The sequence below is a fragment of the Aotus nancymaae genome, unplaced genomic scaffold, assembly GCF_030222135.1.
Source record: "Aotus nancymaae isolate 86718 unplaced genomic scaffold, 86718_ANA_hifiasm-v0.15.2.pri h1tg000006l, whole genome shotgun sequence".
NCBI classification, from domain to species: domain Eukaryota; kingdom Metazoa; phylum Chordata; class Mammalia; order Primates; family Aotidae; genus Aotus; species Aotus nancymaae.
The window spans coordinates 52,352,957-52,368,504 of NW_026988417.1; the positions used below are offsets into that span (position 1 = coordinate 52,352,957).

Consider the following 15,548-nt stretch of genomic DNA (forward strand, 5'->3'; position numbering starts at 1 on the left):
CAGAAGAGATCTGCATGTGGTTTGGGTTTTTCACTTTCAAGCTTCTTTAACGCCTCGCTGCTATCACAAGCAGCTGTTAATAAATCACATTTAAAAAGGAGCTTCTGGCCGGGCGCGTCGCTCACGTCTGTCAGCACTTGGAGAGGCCGAGGCGGGTGGATCACCTCAGGTCAGCAGTTCGAGACCAGCCTGGCCAACATGGTGAAAGCCCCGTCTCTACTAAAAATACAAAAATTAGCTGGGCATGGTGGCGCGCGCCTGTAATCCCAGCTACTTGGGAGGCAGAGGCAGGAGGATCGCTTGAACCCGGGAGGCGGAAGTTGCAGTGAGCGGCGATCACTCCACTGCACTCCAGCCTGGGCAACAGAAGGAGACTTCGTTTCAAAAATTAAATAAATAAATAAATAAAAATAAAACGTAGCTTCGTGTTGTTTTGGTCCTTATAAAGGCAAATAAATTGAGCATCCCAATGTTGCGGATTCACAAAACGAATACTTTAGTATACTTGGTTTTGTTTTCAGGTGTCGTTATTTGTGCAACAACATCGAAAAACAAGCAGAAATAAAACATTCACGGGACGGATCCGACCGCAGATTGCGGGAGCTGTCCTCTCAATCAGCCACCGACAGCGGCGGCACACAATTTGCGCGTAGGCAACTCTAACGCCCGCCCCAGTGAGCCCTACCCTTTGCGCAGGCGCATATCCTAACTTTGGCGTCCTTGTGGGCGGCCTTTCGTGTGAGACGCATAGTATTCTGGGAACTCTGGAAACGGAAGTTACTTCGTCTCTAGCTCCAGGCGCTGGTTGCTTCTGCGCTCTTTTTTGTCTTTTCGGTTTCTAGAGTTAGGAACTCGGGAATCGTTTGGCAGTATGTACGACGCGGATGAGGGTAGGTGAACACTCAAAACACACTCTATGGCGGTCCATTTAAGCAGGGAAGCGTGGGGAAGTGGTCGGATGGAGGGTTTGGGGCCTTCCCACGCGCCGGCCGCACAGTTCCCAGCCTTGTTACCATACCTTCCAGGCCGGGAGCGAAACTGGGCTGGGGAGGGGCGGAGGGTGCAGGGAACATAGCATTAATGTTGCCGGTTAGGTTTACTGTTGCTCTCTGCCCTTTCTCGTTCCGTTAGATCTGATCCCCACCTCCTGTACTGAAGTAGCGTGCAGAACCGTAAGATAAATTCCGTTGTTTTGAATTTGTCTGAAGCAAAGGGCACCCTTTAAAAATTATCTTAAAAGCCACAGTCGACTTACTGAATAGCTCAATTGATGTCAGCATGTGCAAGGCAGTGCGGAAGGCCCTGGAAATACACCGGGACAAAGAATATTGGAGGAGGGGGGTGGGGGGCGAAACTCGGTTTAGTCTCACATTTCTTCATGCTTTTTGTAAGTGAAATAGTCTTAAAGGATGGCCTTTAAACTTCTTCTCACAATGCCACAGTTCTCAGGTGATATATATTCTGCTGCACAGGACCAATTTATAGCTTTTTCTTTGCGCATATAGAATTCTTAGTAGTGGCCGAGTGCTGGCTCACCCCAGCACTTTGGGAGGCCGAGGTGCGCCGATCGCTTGAGACCAGCCTGACCAACATGGGAGAAATCCCGTATCTACTAAAAATAGAAAAATTAGCTGAGTGTGGTGGCCTGCGCCTGGATTCCCAGCTACTCAGGAGGCTGAGACCGGAGGATCACTTGAGCCCAGGAGGCGGGGGTTGCAGTGACTCGAGATTGCGCCACTGCTCTCCAGCCTGAGTGACACCCGTCTCAAAAAAAAAAAAAAAAAAATTCTTAGTCGAATCTAGTGTATTTTCGTAGCTGCCTTTTCCATTCTCCGTATCTACTAATTCAAACCTTATTTTCTTCTAGCTCTTAATTCTGTGGCCACCCCTTACATCTCTATTTCCTCAGCTACTTCTGATAAATTAGATGGAAAAAATTGAAGCAAAAGCTTAAACTTTTTTTTTTTTCTTTTGAGACTTAGTCTAGCTCTGTCGCCCAGGCTGGAGTGCAGTGGCACGATCTTGGCTCTCTGCAACCTCCGCCTCCTGGGTTCAAGCCTGCCTCAGCCTCCCGAGTAGCTGGGATTACAGGTGCTCACCACCACACCCAGTTTATTTTTATATTTTTAGTAGAAGAGAGGGGTTTCACTCTGTTGGCCAGGCTGGTCTTGAACTCCTGATCTCGTCATCTGCCCACCTTGGTCTCCCAAAGTGCTGGGATTACAAGTGTGAGCTACCTCGCCTCTCGCCTCTTTTTTTTTTTTTTAAGAGATAGGGTCTAGGCACGTTGCCCAGGCTGGTCTCAAACTCCTGAGCTCAAGCCATCGCCTGCCTTGACCTCCCAAATGCAGGGATTACAGGCATGAGCCACTGTGCCTGCCCAAAAGCTTAAACTTTTAAAGCTGTTTAAACTTCTTTCTCATTAATATCTTGTGTTCCAGAAATTTATTAGCATCATCATATTTCCTGTTAACTACTATCCAGTAGAAGAAAAATAGAAAAAAAGATTTTTTAAAGCATAATTTTTGGCTAGGTAATATATTCTCATATCTCACAAACCAGAAAATTTAAAAATGTTAAAATGCGGTGGCTACTTTAACAATTGAGACCAGCCTGGGCAACATGGGAGACCCCCCTCTCTGTAAGAAATAGGAAGATTAGCTGGAGTGTGGTGGTGCTCACCTATAGTCCCAGCTACTTGGGTGGCTGAGGCAGGAGGATCACTTGAGCCTGGGAAGTTGACACTGCTGTAAGTTGAGGACAAAGTGAGACCCTGTATCCAAAAAAAAAAAAAAAAAAAGTTAAAGTGTTAGGTCCCCTTCTTACCTACCATCTTCCGAGTTTGAACTCTCCACAGTAGGTAACTACTGTTATAATAAGTTCTTATCACTCCACAGTTTCTTTTTGTTTTTTGACGAGAGTATTGCTCTGTTACCCAGGCTTGAGTGCAGCAGTGCAATCTTGGCTTACTAACCATTGCCTCCCTGGTTCAATCAGTTCTCCTGTCTCAGCCTCCCAAGTGGCTGGGATTACAGGCGTGCACCACCATGCCCAGCTAATTTTTGTACTTTTGGTAGAGATGGGGTTTCTCCTTGTTGGCTAGGCTGATCTCAAACTTCTGACCTCAGTGATTCACCTGCCTCGGTCTCCCGAAGTGCTGGGATTACAGGTCTGAGCCATTGCACCCAGCCTCCACAGTTTCTTTATGCATATTTAAGCAAATATAAATGGGATTGTTTTCTCTTTTTTTAAGGACAGAAAGTAACATTCACACTTTTCTCCACTTTTAGATTTTGCTTAATGGAGATGTTCTTGTCAGTACACAGCATCACCTGCTGCCGCCCCTGCCCCCACCCCCAGCTACCTAGTTTGTGTGAATGTAATATAACTTCAGTCTCTTGATGGATATTTGATTTGATTTATTTCTAGTCTTTTTCCGTTAAAACAGTGCTGAAAGTGAATAATCTTGTACATATAATTTGCCCAAATATGTCTGTAGGATACATTCCTACATATAAAATTGTCAGGTCAAATGATACGCACCTTTAACATTTTGCTAAATGGTGCCAAGTGACCACCACGGTGGTGATTGTTCTAATTTTGCATTCTTATTAGTCATGTATAACGATCCTGTGGGAAAAAAAGAGAGTTTATCAGAGTTGCTTTAGCAGTGAACTTACATTTTATTCGTATCCATGTCCTCTAAAATGTTTATTAGGTATGTCCTCATCAGTTTTTAGCAACTCCTTTTCAGCTGGCTTCTTTCTATGTGAAAGTGTCAGATTTCTGTCATCCACATGGAAACAAGTTAAAGTTTTTTTTTTGAGAGGGAGTTTCGCTCTTGTTGACCAGGCTGGAGTATAATGGTGGGATCTCCGCTCAGTGCGATCTCGGCTCACCGCAACCTCCACCTCCCGGGTTCAAGCGATTACTCCTGCTTCAGTCTCCTGAGGAGCTGGGATTATGGGCATGTGCTACCACGCCCAGCTAAATTTTTTTGTATTTTTTTTTTAGTAGAGATGGGGTTTCTCCATGTTGGTCACACTGGTCTTGAACTCCTGACCTCAGGGGATCCACCCACCTCGGCCTCCCAAAGTGCTGGGATTACAGGCGTAAGCCACTGTGTCCTGCCTCAGAAAAAATTTGATGAATGGATGAGTAAATGAGTCTCCTTTATGGGTTCATTTTCTTTCATATGACTCTTAAACAAAAGTGTTCCCAAATACCCTGCCTTCAGTCTTCCTTCTCTGTGTAAAATCTCCTTTTTCTCTTGCTCATTTATTAATGATTCCAACTCTATACTTTTTTTCAAAGTTTAAAATGTTTATTGACACATTAATAGATATACGTCTGTTATATGTCAGTGTGTATCTATTATGCGTCACATGTTCTTTGTCTATAATTTAGACTATTCATTTGAGTTTATATTCATACACCTGTGCCTACTAGAAGTATTTGAAGGGGTATGTGATCTACAGATATCTCTAAAGCCGACCTAATCATGACCTTTCCTTCTTCTACCATTTTACTTGCTCCTCCTGTGTGGCAGTGTTACTAGCTTTTAATCTCTCATCAAAGCTAGAAATCTTTGAGCTATCATAGATAGTTTTGTCTTTCTTACCCTTTCCCCATGTGTAAGGATTAATAATTTCACTCCATTCAAGAAGGATTTATTAAAAATTTATTTTGTATATGTATCAGATTTTGAACCCAAAGCTCTTAAGTTTTACAGGCCATATTTGTGTACATTAGAGTAAACCCCAAAAATACAGCACACTTATTCTTTCACATAAGAAGATCGGACTAATATTGGAGGACCAATGCAACACTGATTTTTTCTTTTTTTTTAAATTTCTGAAAACAAGTTTTATTTAAATAAGGGTTTAAATACATTACACATAACATTAAAACTGAAAGGGGAAAAAAAACAAAAACCAGTTTGTTACTCCACATGGCATTAGGTAGCTGCTGCTATTAAGGTGCAAGCTCTACAGCTAGCTACATGACTCATCAGTTTCAGATTTGTTTCCTTGTCAAAAGTTTAACTCTGATAGAAGGTTGGCCTCACATTCTGATGTTTGGACATCCCTTAGCTAGGATACGTCTAGTCAAACAGACCTTTGTGGCAAGCCAGATGTCCTATCATCTCACTAGAGGGAAGGGGGCCTCTCTGAGCTCTGACCAGGTCAGGCTGGAGACACCAGGGGATCTTCTACCACCAAAGGCTCCCTTCTAGTGGTACAGCTGCTGGTGCTGCCGCCTTACCCCATCCTCTCCTCTCAGATTCACGCTTCAGGTGGTAACATTCTCCTAGGGCAGGGAACTCTGCAGAGGGAGAGCGGAGGAGCTTCTGACCATGGATCTTAGGGCTCTGGGCTTGGCTGAAACATGATGGTACTGCTTGGTTTCAAGCTTGACACTACCAGGCACCTACTGCTTGATCTCTGTTTAAATGAGGGACTTCAAGACTAAACAGCATGGCTCTTTTCAGTTTATTGCATGAAGGAGTTACACTAGTCCAAGTTAAAAGCGGACCCCAAATGGTTACATTATACAAGCTGTGAGGTTTTTAAACTTGTGACAAGGGAAATTATACTCATTGCAAATAAATCCTCACTTAAGCTTCAGTGAGCCACAAGCACTTAAAACCCATGAACCTTCAGCTGATCGTCCTTAGCCAGTCCAATCTCTACGAGGAACTGGCATATGTTCTTGGGTTGGTCACCCTGTAGCTGAATTACTTCTCCATATTCTGGATGCTCAATTACAGTACCATTGCAGGCAAACTTCTTCTTAAACGCCTTCACTAGTTTCTTTTTATCGTAATCATCAGCGATCCCTTGGACACTAGTAAGGGTCTTCCTGCCGTTTCTCTGTTGAATTCTTATGAGGATAAAATCCTCAGTGCCAGCAGGAAGCAGGTCATCACCCTTACTTGCATCAGCAAAGGGGTCGAAAGAGTGGAGGTTCTGGATAGCGGACATACGATACGATTCCTTTTCCTCGGTGGAAACGGCCTGCGGAAGGCGGCGGCAGGGGTGGCGGGAGAAGGTGGGCAGGGGGGATGGAACGTCAGGAAGTGAGGGGGCTCAAGGGGAAGCCTGCTGAGTCCTCGGCGGCGGCGGCTCAGTGACTGGGCCACACTGATTTTTTTGAATGTGTTAATTACTATTGTACAACTACCCTAAAATTTAGCTACTTAAAAAATTTCTTTGTTATGTTCATGGATACTGTAGGTCAAGATTTTGGACAGGGCATAGCAGGCATGACTTGCCTGTGTTCTACCATGACTCTCGTTCATTTGGGAAGTCATTAAGGCTGAGTGTTGACAGCTGGGTGACAGATGATCTATAGTATTGACACTCATGTCTGACATGAGACAGCCTAGAAGGACTCAAGGACTAAAATTGCTAACGGAGCATCTGTAAGTGGCCTCTCCTTACGGTTTGGGCTTCCTCAGAATGTAGCAGCTACAGAATAGTGTTTGACTTAAAAAAAATTTTTTTTTTTAAAATTTTTGAGATGGAGTCTTGCTCTGTTGCCTAGGCAGGAGTGCAGTGGTGCCATCTCGGTTCACTGAAACCTCTGTCTCCTGGATTCAAGCAATTCTTCTGTCTCAGCCTCCTGAGTAGCTGGGATTACAGGCATGTGCCCCCATACCCAGCTAATTTTTGTATTTTTTAGTAGAGACTGGGTTTTGCCATATTGGCTTGGCTGGTCTTGAACTCCTGGCCTCAGGTGATCCATCTACCTTTGGCCTCCCAAAGTGCTAGGATTACAGACCTGAGCCACTGTGCCTGGCCTGTGTATGACTTTAATGACAGCTCAGGGCTCCAGAAGCAAGTTTTTAGCTTACATTACAGAAACTGCATTGCCTTTTCTGATCTGGCTTTTGAAGTCATGCAGCATCGCAGCATTACTTCAGCTACATTCTTTTTTTTTTTTTTTTGAGATGGAATTTTGCTCCTGTTGCCCTGACTGGAGTGCAATGGTACAATCTTGGCTTGCTGCAACCTCTGCCTCCCTGGTTCAAGTGATTGTCCTGCCTTGGCCTCCCGAGTGGCTGGGATTATAGGCATGTGCCACCATGCCTGGCTAATTTTGTATTTTTAGTAGAGACGGGGTTTTGCCATGTTGGTCAGGCTGGTCTCGAACTCCCAACCTCAGGTGATCCACCTGCCTTGGCCTTCCAAAGTGTTGGGATTACAGGTGTGAGCCACTGCGCCTGGCCTTCAACTGCATTCTCTTAGTTACAGGAGAGTCAAAGTCTACCCGGATTCAAGGAAAGGATACATAGACCACTATATCTGATGATAGGAGTGTTAAGATCACATTATAGAAGACCATGTGGGATGGGAGATAGGCTTGTGGCCATGTTTGGAAAATGCAGTCTTTCACACCTGTACATGTAGGAAATGTTGCTGTAATAGATCACCCCACCTTAGGGTGTTGCCCAACTGTTGGAATCCTTCCATTGCTCTGCCCCCTTACCCTGTTCTCTGACTCTAGTCTCTGAAAATCTTATTGATCAATAAAATGGAAAACTTAAAATTCATGCAACTTACATTGAAACTTTCTAGTAAGTCTCTTTGTATATTGGGCGAATACCTGTGTGACATAGACATAAATTATTTTATTAATGTAATTGAAATTTAGAAAAGTGGGGTGAAAGGATTACTTATTCAGCAGAAAGAAAATATGTTTCTGCTACTTAAAGTCATGTGTAAAGTCATAGGAGCAAGATGTTAACTAAGTGGCATCTCGTTACAAATGAGTACAATATTTTGTTTTTGCAGATATGCAATATGATGAGGATGATGATGAAATCACCCCGGATTTGTGGCAAGAAGCATGCTGGATTGTAATCAGGTAACTATGGACCAAAGTGAATAAGTTTGAAAAGACACTATAGATTTCCTGCTTATTCTTGATAAATAGATGTTCTGTATAAATATGCTATATGAGAGTATTTATCATTTTATTTATATATTTTTTAAGTATTTCAGACCTAAAAGCTACATAAAGAAATCATTTAATCACTTCACCCAGATTCTGAAAATGTTACCCCATACTACATTTTCTTTGTCTTTTTCTCTTTTTGTACATACTTTTTTCTGAAATGTGAGAGTAACTTGCAGATCACTTGAGCGTGGGAGGTTGAGGCTACAGTGAGCTGAGATCTCACCACTGCACTCCAGCCTGCGTGGCAAAGTGAGACCCTGTTTCTTTCTTTTTTTTTTTTTGAGATGAAGTCTTGCTCTGTCACCAGGCTGGAATGTAGTGGCACAATTTTGGCTCACTGCAACCTCTCTCTCCTGGATTCAAGTGATTCTCCTGCCTCAGCCTCCCAAGTAGCTGGGACTACAGGTGCATGCCACCATGCCCAGCTAATTTTTGTATTTTTGGTAGAGAGGGAGTTTCACCATGTTGGCCAGGATGGTCTTAATCTCTTGACCTGGTGATCCACCCACCTCAGCCTCCCAAAGTGCTGGGATTATAGGCATGAGCCACCATGCCCAGCTGACCCTGTTTCAAAAAAAAAAAAAAAAAAACGAAAAAAAACCCAGTAACTTGTAGACATAAGGACTATTTTTTTACATAATCACAATTATGGTGATCTTATTTAATCTATGGACCTTACCTACATTTTGCCAGTTGTCTCATTGATATTTATAGCAAAATAAAAATTTATCTTATTTTATTTTTGAGACAGAATTTCACTCTTGTTGCCCAGGCTAGAGTGCAATGGCACAGTCTTGGCTCACTTCAACCTCCACCTCCTGGGTTCAAGTGATTCTCCTGCCTTAGCCTCTTGAATAGCAGAGATTACAGGTGCCCACCACCATGTCCAGCTAATTTTGTTGTATTTTTTTAGTAGAGATGGGGTTTCACTGTGTTGCCCAGGCTGACCTTGAGCTCCTGACCTCATGATCCACCTGCCTTGGCCTCCCAGAGTGCTGGGATTACAGGCATGAGCCACCATGCCCAGACAGCAAAATAAAAATTAATCTGCTCCTGAGTCCAACCTAGGATCACATACTGGATTTAGTTTTCATGGCATATTCTTCTGCTTCCTTTAATCTGAAACACTTTCTCAGTGTGTCTGTTCTTTTTTTCTTTTTGAGACGAAGTCTTGCTCTGTTGCTTAGGCTATAGTGCAGTGGTGCGATCTCGGCTCACTGCAACCTCCGCCTCCTAGGTTCAAGCAGTTCTCCTGCCTCAGCCTCCTGAGTAGCTGGGATTATAGGTGTGTGCCACCAAATTTTTTATATTTTTTTGCTAGAGACGGGGTATCATGACGTCCTGACCTCGTGAAGTGCTGGGAGTACAGGCGTGAGCCACCCCGCCTGGGCCCCTTTTTTTAAACCTTGATATTTTTGAAGAATACTGGCCAGTTACTTTTTAGGATGCCTTTCAGTTGTCTGATATTTCTCATAATTAGATTCAGATGATTACTTTTGACATAAGTGACATTGTCTCAGTGCCTCATTTCAGGAGGCACATTTGTTTCATTACTAGTAATGTTAATTTGATTCCTTGGTTTTTTCATTATTTTAAATGGACAAAGTTAAAATTGGTTGTATTTCACCCGAAATTCCCATCCAATTCAAAGTGTAACTAAAATGTAATAAAATTCTGAGAAGCCTTGTATAGATAAGAAAAGTAACTTACAAGTGATAAAGTAACATCCTGTTATGTTCGGATGTTAAAGGCTTATAACTCTTCTGTCACTCCCTCACAACTGCATTATATGTAATAACGTGATGATGGATGCCTCTCTGAGCCCCAGCAGCTCCAAGGTGCATGTCCTCTTGGTCAACATTCTCCCTTTTCCTTTTCTTTTGAGACGGAGTTTCGCTCTTGTTGCCCAGGCTGGAGTGCGATGGCGCAGTCTCAGCTCACTGCAGTCTCCGCCTCCTGGGTTCAAGTGATTCTCCTGTCTCAGCCTCCCGAGTAGCTGGGATTAAGGTGCCACCATGCCTGGGTAATTTATATATTTTTAGTAGAGACGGGGTTTCATCATAGTGATCAGGCTGGTCTCAAACTCAGGTGATCTACCCCCCTTGGTCTCCCAGGGTGCTGGAATTACAGGTGTGAGCCACTGCGCCTGACCAACATTCTCCCTTTTCAAAGAAAACATGCTTCTGACATTTTGCCAGTTGTATTTGGAGTATAACTGAATACCTTTCTTGAAGGTTGTTTTGTTAAAAAGATATTCGAGGCTGGGCGCAGTGTTATCACAAGTAACTTCGTAAGATGACTTCAGGGTAAAATAAACATTAGAGTAGATATCATAAATATGAAATATTTATATAGTTTAGATGTTTAAAGGATAACATTCTAATGAAGTCCCATTCTAATAATTTTGGGGAAAGTAGCTATAGTTCAGCTTCCTGGGTACATGAAACTTATCTATAGTTTTAGAAGATATTTCATCTTAAATTGCCTATTATAAACCATTGCTATTTATATTACGGGCAACCCCGTGTTTTTCCTACATATCAAAGGCTAATCCAAATGGTTGTGAGAAATTTCTTTCCTGTTATGTGACAGTCTCTACTGAAATAAATTGCCCCAACTATTATTTAGGTCATACCTTATACATGTATGGTTGTCTGCTGTGTTTTCTGCTGTAGAACCAGACTTCTACTATTGGTAACCGTACTTGACTGGATCAGGGTGGGGCCATGACTGAAAACCAGCCAGTTTGTTGGCCTGTCACTGAAGTGTGAGGTGACCTGATAAAGCCAAAATGGGAGGCTGATGATTAGTTGGACTCTCCATATTGTCTTAGAAAATTGATGTGAAGGTGGGGAAGTTAGTATTTGGTGAGCAGAAGCTAAGAAAGTCTCACAGATATAAGATGATAGAGGTCATAAGATACAAGAGTGGAGACGTGGAGATGTGGTGGAGTACTTCCTGCTGCTGAGGGGTGATGAGATAGTCTTTAGGGTGCTAGATCTCAGCGCTCCTCTAGCCTCTGTGATGCCCAGCTTTGCAGCTGTTCCTGGATGGTAGTGGGGAGTGATCTGTTGAGAGTCTCTTGTACTTGTATCTACTTGTATCTTTATGTCTTTCCCCACGCCTCACCTGAAAAGCATCTGTTCCTTGTGAAAATAATGCCTACTCTAGATTGTAGATACAGAAAACCATGTGATTTATATATCTACACTGCTGGCTCTGATCTCTCAGCCATGCTACATTTTTATCACCAGTCTTTTGCTGAGTACTTTCATGTAAATGACTTACTCTCATCCTACCTTTGACAGTTCAAAATAGAACTAATGATTTTCTCACGCATTTTGTTTGTCATTGATATCACTACTTCCCTCCTATTCAAATTGAAGTTCTTATTGTTAACTTTGACTATTAATTTTCTTTAATTTTCTCTCCTGACACATTTTTCAAGAAATATTTCAAAGAGGTGGAATAAAATTTGCCTGTAAAGGACATGGAGTTTTTATTTTTTTGAGATGGGGTCTCACTGTTTCCGAGACTGAAGTGCCAATGATGCCATCATGACTCAATGCAGTCACAAACTCCTGGGCTCAAGGGATCCCCCACCTCTTAAGTACGTGGGACTTTAGGCACATGCCACCATGTCTGGCTAATTTTTTTCTTATTTGTAGAAATGTCTCATTATGTTGCCTGGGCTGTACTCAAGCAATCCTCCTGCCTTGGCCTCCCAGAGCTTGGATCCTTAGAGTTCTTATATTGTGCTTTAAGTATTTTACCCATAAATATAAGCTGCTTTTCCCCAAATAATACATTTTAAAAAGAAAATGTGCCTGGCTTCATCCATTTTAAGATACCTCATAGTATCTTGTTTAGTGGTTGACATATAATGGTTGGTATTTAATGATTGTTTGTTGAATTGATTATAATGAAAATTGGGAGTTATGCTAGAAATTATCACTGAGTTGCAACTGACTGAACTCAAATATTTTCCCAGTTCCTATTTTGATGAGAAAGGCTTGGTCAGACAACAGCTGGATTCTTTTGATGAGTTTATTCAGATGTCTGTTCAAAGAATTGTGGAAGATGCTCCACCTATAGACCTACAAGCTGAAGCTCAGCATGCTAGTGGAGAAGTTGAAGAACCGGTAAGATGATTAATTCTAATAGTTATACCAGTACAAGAAGAGTTTTGGTTTGAAATTTCAGCCCTTCTCTTACCTGGCTTAAAGGTTAAAAAAAAGTCAGTTGGGGCCGAGCACGGTGGCTCACGCCTGTAATGCAAGCACTTTGGAGGCCAAGGCGGGCGGATCACCTGAGGTTGGGAGTTCAAGACCAGCCTGACCAACATGGTAAAACCCCTTCTTTATTAAAAAAAAAAAAAAAAAAGTCAGTTGGAGCTTTTAGCAAAGTACTTACAGCACCATCAATCACTTTCTGATTTATTCTCCCTAATGAAGAGGTGTAATTTTTTGCAAGTAATCTCATCCTTATTCACATAGTAGGTATTTAATAGTTGGGAAGAGAGGATTCTGAAGTATGAACAAATAAGAGAAGTGCACCGGAGATAGTTACATTGCCTTAGATAGATAACCCTACTTTTTTTCTCATAGTGTAAAAATAATAAAAAATGTTTGAAGGAATATCTCTTCTAATTTTTATATATTGTATGAAGTACATTATTATATTATATGAGATAAGATAGGAAAATCATCCAAACATATCAGCAATCTCTTTTAAACTTCTTGTAGCTTTTGCTCACATATACGCATATTTTTTAGCATTGTTAAAATCATACTAAGGGTATAATTTTATTTTTTATTTTTTTTATTTTTTTTGAGATGGAGTCTCGCTCTGTCACCTAGGTTGGAGTGCAGTGGTGCCATCTCTGCTCACTGCAACATCTGCCTCCCAGGTTCAAGCAATTCTCCTGCCTCAGCCTCCTGAGTAGCTGGAACTAAAGGTGCCTGCTACCACACCTGGCTAATTTTTGTATTTTTGGTAGACACAGGATTTCATGTTGGCCAGGCTGGTCTCGAACTCCTGACCTTGTGATCCACCCACCTTGGCCTCCCAAAGTGCTGGGATTACAGGTGTGAGCCACCACGCCTGGCTGGGTATAATTCTATAATATAGTTTTACATGAGCGATTATAAAGAGGTATGTAACTGGCCAGGTGCAGTGGCTCATGCCTGTAATCCCAGCACTTGGGAGACTGAGGCAGATTGATCACCTGAGGTTGGGAGTTCAAGAACAACCTGACCAACGTGAAGAAACCCGTCTCTACTAAAAATACAAAATTAGCCAGGCGTGGTGGCGCATGCCTGTAATCCCAGCTCCTCGGGAGGCTGAGGCAGGAGAATTACTTAAACCCAGGAGGCGGAGGTTATAGTGAGCTGAATCATGCCATTGCACTCTAGCCTGGGCAACAAGACCAAAACTCCGTCTCAAAAAAAAAAAGTTTGTAGTTCATAATAATGACTGTCCCAGTTTTAGAGAAGTTGAGAGGCTGTTGGAACATGTTGGGCCTTGAGGACAGTGAAAACTCAGAAACAAAGTGAGGTAGGGAAAGCCCTCAAAATAGACACAGGGAGAGGTCATTGTTTCTAGCCAGATCAGTTTCTCTTCCGTGTAGCTTATCTCCTAAGGGCTGGTCTGTTGTTCCCATTTTAGTTGGACATGCTGTACAGAATTTTGCTATTAAGAATGAAAGTGATTGGCTCTTCTAGGGCTGTGCTGGAGAAGGGGGGATGTTAAGTTTCTTTTTTATTCTTGGGACATTTTTTTCTTTTCTTTTTGAGACAGAGTCTTGCTGTGTCACCCAGGTTGGAATGCAGTGGCGAGATCTCAGCTTGCTGCAATCTCTGTCTCCTAGGTTCAAGCGATTCTCTTGCCTCAGCCTCCTGAGTAGCTGGGATTACAGGCGCCTTCCACCACGCCTGGCTAATTTTTTTGTATTTTTAGTAGAGATGGAGTTTCACATGTTGGTCAGACTGATCTTCAATCCCTGACTTCAAGTGATCCACCCGCCTCAGCCTCCCAAAGTGCTGGGATTACAGGTGTGAGCCACTGCACTCGGCTTGTTGGGTCATTTTTTCTTCATGGTCTTTGTATAACAAGCAAGATAACAATATAATATAGCAAATTCAAAGGGCCAGTAACGGAAGTACTTCAGGAGGAGGAGATCTCTAATGCTTGGTTGTCAGAGCTTAATAGAAAAGATGGAAGAGACTTAAATTTACTGTGAAGGACAGGTAGAAGTTCTCTTAGAAGAGGAAATGTACTTAGTCATTTCAGTAAGAAAATTCTTGGTGTGGCTGGGGATAGTGGCTCACACCTGTAATCCCAGCACTTTGGGAAGCTGAGGCAGGTGGATCACCTGAGGTCAGTAGTTCGAGACTAGCTTGATGACCAATATGGTGAAATCCTGTCTCTACTAAAAATACAAAAATTAGCTGGGCATGGTGGCGGGCACCTGTAGCCCCAGCTACTTGGGAGGCTGAGACAGGAGAATTGCTTGAACCCGGGAGGTGGAGGTTGCAGCTAGCCGAGATTGCACCACTGCACTCCAGTCTGGGTGACAGAGTGGGACTCTGTCTCAAAAAAAAAGAAAATACTTAGTGTATTTAGATTGGGGATGGGAATGGGGACCACAATGATCAATATGTGATTTTGGCTTATCTGTTTTTAATAGGTATTGGGAAGATAAAATGGAACCCAGTTGTTGAAAACTTTGAATGTCATTGGATGTTATGAGGAATTATTGAGAGATTGTCAAAGAATATACATCAAGCATTATTTTAGAAAAGTTTCTTTGGAAAATGATGTTTACTTGGAATAGAAAGAGGCTAGAGGAGGCCAGGTGAGGTGGATCATGCCTGTAATCCCAGCACTTTGGGAGGCCTAGGTGGGTGGATCTATTGAGGCCAGGAGTTTGAGAGCAGCCTGGCCAACATGGTGAAACTCCATCTCCATCTCTACCAAAAAATAGAAAAATTAGCTGGGCCTAGTGGCGTGCACCTGTAGTCCCAGCTACTCAGGAAGCTGAGGCAAGAGAATCGCTTGAACCTAGGAGGCGGAGGTTGTAGTGAGCCGAGATCACCACTGCACACCAGCCTGTGTGACAGAGTGAGACACTGTCTTAAACAAAACAAAACAAAAGAGGCTAGAGGAGATAAAAATCCTAGAATAGCCTAGGATTAAGACAATAATGTCCCAGATTAGGTGATGGCACAGATAAGGAGTAGAGGGTTGGCCTCCCTTTGGTTTCTTATCACTACCAGTTCTCTTTGCCTTTTATCTACCCCAGCTTGGGAAACTTGAGTGTCAATAATTAATCATTAGTGAAACACCTGCTTAGTCCTATTTCCTTCTTTGAGGCTTGATTTAGAGAGAAGTACGCTATCCATTTATCTCTACAAAGTTGTCCTCATAGATCTTGTTTTATTAGGCAGCAAGTGAATGTTTAATTGAAAACTTTGTTTTTTGCTATGGGCCTAAGCTATATTCAGCAGGGTTGGAGTTCTCAGCCCTTTATATAGAGTGATTAGGATATTTTGTGTAAGCTATCTGTCTGTCTTTCTATCTATCTA

General features: G+C 42.6%; 2 protein-coding genes across 3 annotated transcripts in view; one reads left to right on the forward strand and one right to left on the reverse strand.

The window, feature by feature from the left end:
- Window positions 1-767: 767 nt before the first annotated feature.
- The window catches only part of POLR2B (RNA polymerase II subunit B), a 59,247-nt gene continuing 44,466 nt past the window's right edge, over window positions 768-15,548 (forward strand). The window contains exons 1-3 of one of the 2 annotated variants that reach the window (XM_012441063.2): window positions 768-890; window positions 7,797-7,869; window positions 11,954-12,104. In XM_012441063.2, coding sequence (XP_012296486.1) covers window positions 872-890; window positions 7,797-7,869; window positions 11,954-12,104 — 243 coding nt within the window. In that variant the 5' untranslated portion in view covers window positions 768-871. Of the gene's footprint in view, window positions 891-7,796; window positions 7,870-11,953; window positions 12,105-14,715; window positions 14,819-15,548 lie in introns of those variants that run through there. The other variant, XM_021670331.2, reaches the window with a different exon arrangement.
- Window positions 5,589-6,038, reverse strand: LOC105709244 (eukaryotic translation initiation factor 1-like). The gene has a single exon (XM_064364298.1). It carries the CDS (start codon window positions 5,982-5,984, stop codon window positions 5,643-5,645), a length of 342 nt encoding a protein of 113 aa, XP_064220368.1. The 5' UTR covers window positions 5,985-6,038; the 3' UTR covers window positions 5,589-5,642.

Bases quoted from the DNA above. Each gene is read 5' to 3' on its own strand.
- LOC105709244 (XM_064364298.1), bottom strand. From the start codon at position 5,984: ATGTCCGCTATCCAGAACCTCCACTCTTTCGACCCCTTTGCTGATGCA.